Source organism: Mastomys coucha, unplaced genomic scaffold (assembly GCF_008632895.1).
Source record: "Mastomys coucha isolate ucsf_1 unplaced genomic scaffold, UCSF_Mcou_1 pScaffold21, whole genome shotgun sequence".
In the NCBI taxonomy this organism is placed as follows: domain Eukaryota; kingdom Metazoa; phylum Chordata; class Mammalia; order Rodentia; family Muridae; genus Mastomys; species Mastomys coucha.
In genome coordinates, this window is record NW_022196904.1 from 15,015,056 (window position 1) to 15,024,215 (window position 9,160).

A 9,160-nucleotide genomic window follows, 5' to 3' on the forward strand; every position below is an offset into this window, starting at 1 on the left:
CAAGTGTCTATGGGTCAGAGGAGTGGTATGTGTTCAGAAAATTTCACCTTAGACATCAGTGTCTCATAGGAAGTGTCTGATCCAGTCAGTGGAAGCAACAAATTGACAGTCAGTTTTGACTTTGTAATAAAACCTTATTTAATTTCTGAGCTCCCTTCCAGCCTAATTCTCCTATTCCAATGCTCTGGGCTTCAGAACATAGATTTACTAGTGTGGTGGGTTCACTCCTCTGGAAGCATAGGGAGAAGGCTTTGCCTTATCTCTCCATCAAGATCCTGCAAGCCATAGGATCTAGTGTGGAGCTCACTCAATACTTTTACAATGAAGGAAGAAAGGAATTATTAATGAATGGACAAATGGGTGGTAGTAGATTGGTTTATGAATGGATGGTATGGGTAGATAGATGTGTTTATGGATGGATGTCTTAGAACCCTTTTAGAGATTAAAAATTACATGTACAGTTCTAGTATGTCCAACAGTGCCCACTCCCTACTCATCCTGGAGGCTATGACCTTTGTCCCATTTCTATGAAATATTCCTCATCCACCTGAAAAGTACATGAGCATCCTAGAGATGCTGCTGTATGGCAGTTCGCAAAATGACACTCCACATGTAGTTATTTATGTCTTGCTCCCTGGAGTCTTAGAAGTCATTTTAGCTGCCATTGTTGCTGTCATTCACATGTCTACTGTTGTTACTCTTTTCCTGCCATTCATCCCCTGCCCCTTCATTCAGAAAGATTTGTTCCTGCATTGGTCAGTTCTCCGATTCTCTTATTCCCACCACAATGTCTACCTTTCCTGGTTCTTGGTATAGAAATCAAAATAAGCAACTGTTGTTTTGGGGCTCATAATATGCACATCCTATACACCAGACATAATCACACACACACACACACACACACACACACACACACACACACACACACACACTGTCAAGAGTCCCCCTTGTGTTTCTGTCCATGTATCTTGACTTCTGTGGTGTTGATATGTGTAATAAGCCAAGAGACAGAAAGAAACACATCTTGAAACTCTATATTGACTTCCCAGAGTCTAATGGTAGAAGGACAAGGCTGCCAGCCCCAAAGTCTTGCTTGTTTCCTTCTTTCATTTTGATGTCATCTTCCTTATAGTGTGACTCTTGGTCCTTCTTCGGCTTATGGACCTTCCCAAGAAAGATGTTACCCACTCTCTGCTGTTTATTGGTTTTATCATATGTACCTACATTTTGTATTATTCCACTGCTTCAAGATGACACCTGTGATCCAGTGACACAATCTAAAACTCCAGGCTTGATTCGTCCCATTAGTGGATATAATCTGGAAACATTTGATGCAACTTGTGTTGTTATTCTTGGGTCTTAGGAATAGAAGAAAGAAAGTGTCTTTCACTCTGGAGTTGGCCCTGTCTCTGTATGTCATGGAGGCTGGGACAGAATTCTTCTAAATAGGCTCTAACTATGACATTTGACACTATTGTAGAATTTTGGCTGTTTCTTATTTTACTCAGTGAGAAACCTTACACTAAGATGTATCCTGTGGCCAGTGCTGTCCTCAACAGGACTCACACACAGGTCTCCCACTGTTCATGGATTCACCAGCTTCAAGCCAATTTGTAACTTCTACATTTAATCAAAAAGAGACCCCACAGTAATCAGAGATTGATATAAGGCCTTTCTGTGCTCTCAAAAAAAATCCTTGCAGGAATTCATTTTATACCCTGGCTGTACCTAGTAATTTTTGCATAGTATAGGCCACTTGGCAGAAAGGTAGATATTTTAAGAGCCATTTATATCTCTAAGCCCATTAGGTGACTGAAACAATGAACTCCCATATAAAAATGGAATCTCCCCTGGGGTTTCATGATGAGAGAAGGAAGGGTCCCTTGCCAAAGGGGAACTATCTCTTTCAAAAGAAATTTCATCTCACTGCATCACACTATAGGATGGAATTGAACCCAGACAATGATGGAGTTGTGTAAGTGGGTTTATATTCTGGTTGGTACTGTTTAGATGTACTCATCATTGCTTTTCTATTTAAATGTTCATTTCAATTCAGAATCTTGAAGTCAGACTTCAGACAATCAAAGACCAACAAGTAAATCATGGCCCTTGAAGAATCGAAGAAGAAATGCAAACATGGTCTTTACTTCTCCCTTTTTTCTATATTCCGAATAAATGGCTTTTTGCTTATCAGTATACTTTCAGTACTTTTAATTGCCTTATTAAGAATGGGTGACTGATCCCAGCTTGAGACTCATGATTAGCACCCAACCAAGTTCAGAGACAAAATGGAGAAATTTCCTGCAACAAATTCCTATTGGTAGAAATAGCCATTACTCCAAGTCTCCATAATGTACCAGTGTCCCCCCAGTGTGAAAGAGCCCCCACTCTATCACTGTTTAGGGCTCCTGAATTCTGCAGAGCTGACATGTAGTTAAGACAAGGATATTCCAAGATTGTGTTTCTGCTAATTGATGTTTGTTCTTGACTGAATGATCCAACTTCTCTATCTGACCTTCAAGCTCTGATAACACAACCCAATGCATTACCTGTCTTATCCATAAGGCTCCCATAGTGTTTTAGACTTACACAAATGTTCATTTTCAGTAGCATATAGATTTTCATCAGTGTTTCTCTCTCTTCATTGAATTTTCAAATCGTATCCTTTATTGATTCCTTAATCCGTTTACATTTTGTGTTTTCTTACATTTAATGTATCAGCTAATCTGTATCCCTTTTGATCTGTTTGGATATTCATATAGCAGTCATTCCATACTTGTTTTGACATTCCCTCCCCCCCTCTCCCTCTCCCTCTCCCTCTTTCTCTCCCTCTCTCTATGTATATATACATATATATGACATACATATATATTTATGTATACATATACACACACATATATATCTTGAGTTGTCTTGGAATTCACTAGGCTGGCCTTGAAATTGCAGAGACCTGTTTGCTTCTGCCTCCACAGTGAGGTAGGGAAAGGCAAAGCATGCCCAGCATGCACCACTGTGTCCAGCTCCCTTTGATATCTTTGCGTTGGATTGTGTCTACTTTCCTATTGTTTCAAGCCACAACTTTGAGATAGGTGACTCTGGGAGAAGTCATTACTTTGGTTTTCATGTCCCTTGCCACTTAAATTCTTTTCTGATTTTTCCTTATTATTGAGAACTTTATACCTGTGCATGATGATAAGCGATTTTATATATCTCAGTTTTCCTCATGAAAATCTTCCCATATCTTCCTTTTATGTACCTTTTCCAACTATATGTCTTTCCCTTGTACAACAGACACTTTCATCAAAAGAAAGAAAATAAAGTATTTCTTTTTTATGAGGAAGATAATATCTTGTTATGATTTTGGTAGAAGAATTTGTTGTTGAATTGACACCAAATTTAATGACTAGCAATTCTGTGCAGTATAATACTATCTGTTTACTGATAGTGTAGTTTTGAGTCACTGCATTTTTTCCATAAGTTTCCAGGAACCTTTTACTGGAGCCTCATACAACACACTCTGATCCTTTAGGATATTAGGTCATAGTTCCTGGATGCACTGGGTTTCCCATCACAGATCATGTTTGAGTATTGTTCTCACTTAACTTGGAGATTTTTGTTTGGTGACCTTGTATCCTAGATCTTGAGGGAATTTATTACCTTTAGGATATTTGTTTCTCAGTAATAGGAGTTGGACAAGGCTAGGAGAGTCCTCTTCCAGCACTAACTATGACAATGAGGACAAAGTTGAGTGGGTTTGAAGTAGGAGTGGGGCTTGGAGGTATTGTGGGGGTTGAATACAAAGTACAACTCATAAAATCCTTAAAGAAATAATAAGAATATTAGCTATGTTCTGAAAAAAAATTATGCCTGTAACCCAATGGTAACTGTGATTTTAATGTAGTGTTTGCATTTTCTGTATTTTTATAAGTTTGCACACATTATATCACAACTTTTACTAGTATGGATCAAGTCACTTCGATGAACCAAACAAAAAATTACTTCTCATAAAATTACTTCTCATAGATACTTATATTTCATTTTGTAAAAAGGTAATTTAGTGTATCACTTGTCTATTGATTTAAATTGCTCCTGGTTTATTACTACTGCTCTAAAATACTGATTTACACAATGTAAGGTATACACACATACAAACACACACACACACACATACACACAAAAGCCTACACATAGGCACACAAATGAGGACAAAGTATACAAATATAATATAAATATAATGAGAAAAAATTAAAGGAACATATTTTCTAGCTATGAAATGCTCCTCTTATATCTCGTAAGGATTAGGAGAATTGTGATGGCTAATTATTGTTATGAACATGCCTTGGTTTAGAAGTGTAAGAAATGGTATTGGCTCAGGAGCCCCAAGACCAAGATCTCAGGAAAATGTTACTAGGTGGTGTTTATTTGGTTATGTTAATTATGAGAGGTAAGTGGGGGTATATATAGGCCCACCTCTATAATGACATTTTACTCCAACAAGTCCACACATACTCTAACGAGGCCATATCTCTCAATAATGCTACTCTCTGTGGGCCAAGCATTCAAACACATGAGTCTATAGGAGCCATTTTTATTCAAACCATATGACGTGTCTGAGTGTTCTGACATAAGTTTATACATGAGTGACCTTCCTATTCACTTAATAAGACACCATGGCCAAGGCAACATAGAAAGTAAAGTATTTAATTGGGTTCCTGAGGGTTAGAGTTCATGCTGGGGGAGTGAAGTCATGGCAACAGGAACACATCACAAACTGTAAGGAGAGTGCAGAGAGCACACTGGGAATAGCCCAAGGTTTTGAAACATTGAAGCCCACCCCCAGTGACAACCTTGTCCAAGGCCACACCTCCTAATCTATGTCAAATTGTTTACTGCCTGGACACCAACTATTAAAATGGAGGGGCATTTTATTCAAATTACCACAGGTGCTAACACAAATACTCTTTCTCAGGTTGAATTAATGTTAAGACATAAAATAGTTGGTTCTGGAGAGATGGCTTTATGGTTAAGAGCACTGGATGCTATTGCATAAAACCAGGGTTCAATTGCCAGTGCCTATGGATCTGGGGAGCAGGCTTGGAACAAGAGTGGGTCAACATATGTCAAAAACCTTAAAGTCTTATCCTGAGTTCAGCAGGAATAAGATCAGATACTGCCTCATTTCATATATATTGTGGTGCACAAAGGCCTGCTCTCCCACCTTTGCACATGGAAGGAGATGACGTAGTCCAGTAGCCAGGTTAAATTTCCTTTTCCTTTATAAGGTCATGTTCAGTGGCACCTGGAATTCCTCCTTATGCAGTAAGGCATCCCCTGCACCCCAACCCCAGCCAAGGATGTTCACTCACCCCAATAGATTAATCTCATCCTCTAAAGGTTTAAAACAGACTTTGTTCCCCATTAAAATGAGCTGTCTTACTGAAGCTGCCTCCAAGAGTCTTTTCTCACCATGCTCCCTACTGTCTAACGTTACCTTGTTCCCAGCTGTCACACCTCAATTCTTCCAGCATCCATAAGGTGTGATTGCAGGTGATTACAACATGGAGGTCAGAGAATCAGAGCCTGAATGGCAGCTAGCATCCAATCAGGGGGTAGAGACTGCCAGGATTCACAAAATGGAGGTGAGTGATTTTTCCCCTACCTCCCTCCCTCCCCCCGCCCCTCCCCACAATGGGTCATCCATTTTCCCTGCCTGATCATGCCTCCTTATCAAGAGGAAGGGAGTCTTTTTAAAAAATTGTTTCTCTCACTGTCAGTTTTACTATTGCATGGGACAGAGTATGGTGAAAGGGCGACTGACACCTTCTGACCTTTGGCATTGGTAGATGGTCTCAGCCCTCTGTCCAGACACTGACACCACACTTGGACCTTGGTGATAGCCATGTATCTTTTTCTCTCCTTGAAAAAAATCTAGTAAATTATTGACCAGTTAAGAGTTCTTAAGGGTGTTTCTAATTTCTCTGAAATTTACATCTCTGAGTTTGGGCCAACATTGGTACCAATATTCTAGGAAGAGATATACTGGAGTATCTGGAAGGTTCTCTCACTAGTCAACCAAAAAATGTTACAATAGGGTAAATGATTATAGTAATAATCATAAAGACTTTAATAATACTCCTTGGTTACTCCCAATTCTACAGACTGCTGTTAGCACAATATTCCCTGAATAAACTGGCTCTCCAATGAGTTTATCTGGGTTGAACAGTGGCCCCTATTAGGGAAAAATATAACACAATCACATAGTAAAACAAAGAAACAATTGAACAAACAAACAAAAACATGTTCCACTTCATCATATCCACCCTTTCCATAGTCCATGGAACAGCCTTGTGTTTGTTGTAAAAATAACAACTCCTACAAGTTTTATGATCAATTTGTAAAACCATGTGAGATTGAGGGTCACCCTGAAGGGGAGTACCTCTTGTGGTTCTCCCTGTCCTGTGGATTATCAGCCGATATGGTCCACACAGGTAAAAGGAACAAAGAAAATGAATCGGGGGTTCAGTATGGTAAATGATCACAATGGGGCCAGCTGTGGGGAATCAGATCAACTTTACTTGGGGTGATGCAAGGCTTACCTAATTTTGGGAAAATTCATTGGCTGAAGGCTTTGAGTACAGAAATGCTTCAGTATTATGGGGAAGCATTTCAGGAATCTCAGGTGCTAGCTGAACATGTTCTTATCAGAAGAAAGGAAATTGACTCTGTAATCTAACTAGGGCTACATGACATTCCTTAGGTAGAGTTTTTTGATTTTCCCAGACAAGTTCAGAGAAGTCCTGCAAATGAAGGGAGTCCTCCATATTGCATCAGGCCAGAGGCTATCTGATGGGCTCCAACATTAATTAACAAAGTTTCCCCATGATTGCCAATGCTTTGCTTTCTCAATACCATCATTAACAAGTTTTGGCCAGCTGCTGGGACTGTTCTGGACAGACACAATACCTGCCTCACAACATCCATGACAACCTTTACAAAGCCGTGGCTTCCACTTGGGATAGCCCTGAATCGCTCCAATGGTAGATAACCTCCCTTGAAGGGGTTGCCTTACAAATCAGAAGTCATAAGTGGACAGTCTTCCCACAAGTGATGGGAAACAGTCCCACCATCTTCCAGGAGGCCATTGCCACAGCCTTAAGGCTCTATTTAGATGAATATATCCACATTCATCATTATATGGATGATATCTTGGTATAGGGAGTCTCTTCCACACCTCCTCCCAACTTAAGAATTAACTTATACCTTACCTATCTACCATAGGATTTAAAATAGCTCCTCATAAAATACAGCACATTCATGGGAACAGAAATTTTCCTCACCTCAACAAGTCCTCTTATGCCCACCCTTTTCTTTCCTTAAACCTTAACTCTTACCTCCCTCCAAAGCTTTTTGGAAAATCTTAATTGCCTTTGACCATGGCTTTCCCTTCCCATCACTATCTTAAGCCTCTTTTTGGTCTCCTAAAGGGACAGAAAACTCTGTCTCCCCTCAGACTACTTCTTGTAAGTCAGTTGATGCGTTAGGCATCATTAATGCAACTGTAAAAGACAGCATTTGTTAGGTGTTATCTAACAATGCCCATACAACTTCTTATTTTTAACTCCTTCCGCTATTTTCCCAGGAAGTACTGGAATAGCTCCACACCCTGGTAGGTGGTGCACCTATTATTCTAACTGAGTTGATGCACTTGCAATAATGATTAGTATGCAAAAGTTAGATTCCTGCAAATTTTAGCCATAGAACTTGATATTCCTGTTACCATTTTTTCTTTCCTTCCTATTCAGTGTCTACTCAGAAATTACGCCCATTTTGCTACAAGCACCTGCTTGCTAAATTTAGCGTGGGCATCTCAGTAGAAACAACAGGAGCTGCTGGAGCTGTTCTGGGCAGACACAATACCTGCCTGACAACATTCATGACAACCTTAACAAAGCCATAACCTTCACCTGGGATAGCCCTGAATCCCTCCAATGGTAGATAACCTCCCTTGAAGGGGTTGCCTTAAAAATCAGGAGAGCTCTTGACCTGCTGATAGCTGAGCAGGGAGGGACTTGTGTTGTCCTCAGGGAGGAAAGCTGTTTCTGTGTTTATGAAGCTGGGTTGGTAAAACAAAACATACAGGTACTTAATATCTCTGGAGATATCTCCAAGACTGCTATGCTCTGAGTATTTAAACCCTCTAGTGGTTTGGCTTGCTTCCATCCTTGATCCCATACTAACCATCAGGACCTCTTCCTCTGGAGCCCCATATTTCACCCAAATTCTAAAACAGTAAGTAAGTAAAACATTACCAAATCACATCCAACCAGTTTTGTTTCAATCTCAAACCATTGTCAACCTAGAGGCTGAAGACAATGATGATACCTCCCCTTTATAAAAAACAGAGGGAGATGTGGAGCCATGTAGCTTTGGAGCCATGGTGACCAAGAACGAGGTTGAAGTATGTCCAAAACCTGGGAAATCTCATCCTGATGTGCCCCGTCTTTGCTCACTGTAGGAGGTCATGAAGTCAGATAGACAGGTTATACTTCCTTTTTCCTTATAAGATGAAGTCCAGCAGCACCTAGAATTCCTTCTTATGCAAACTGCCAGTTGAACCACCACCATTTGTTGATAATGCTGCCTTTTTTTTTTTTTTTTAACACTGGAAGGCTTTAGCCCCTCTGTCAAAAATCAAGTGACCATAGGTGTGGGGATTCATTTCTGGGTCTTCAGTTCTATTCTATTGAACTACCTGCCTGTCACTGTACCTATACTATGTTTTTTTTTTTTTATCACAATTGCTCTGTAGTACAGCATGAGGTCAGCAGGATGGTGATTCCCCCAGAAGTTCTTTTGTTGTTGAGAATAGTTTTTGCATTCCTGGGGGTTTTGTTATTTCAGAAGAATTTGAGAATTGCTCTTTCTAATTCTTGAAAAATTGAGTTGGAATTTTATGGGGATTGCATTGAATCTTTAGATTGCTTTTGGCATGATGGGCATTTTTTACTATACTAATCCTGCCAATCCACAAGCATGGGAGTAGAAACAGTTAAGAAATCACAAAGAGACAACTCTGGAGATAGAAATCCTAAGAAAGAAGTCAGGAAACATAGATGCAAGCATCACAAACAGAATACAAGAGATAGAAGAGAGAATCTCA

General features: G+C 39.8%; 1 protein-coding gene across 1 annotated transcript in view; it reads left to right on the plus strand.

The window, feature by feature from the left end:
- Positions 1–6,475: 6,475 nt before the first annotated feature.
- Positions 6,476–9,160, plus strand: part of LOC116100288 (carcinoembryonic antigen-related cell adhesion molecule 5-like) — a 282,093-nt gene continuing 279,408 nt past the window's right edge. The window contains 1 exon segment of the mRNA XM_031384112.1: positions 6,476–6,527. Within this exon segment, the coding sequence (XP_031239972.1) occupies positions 6,476–6,527 (52 nt within the window).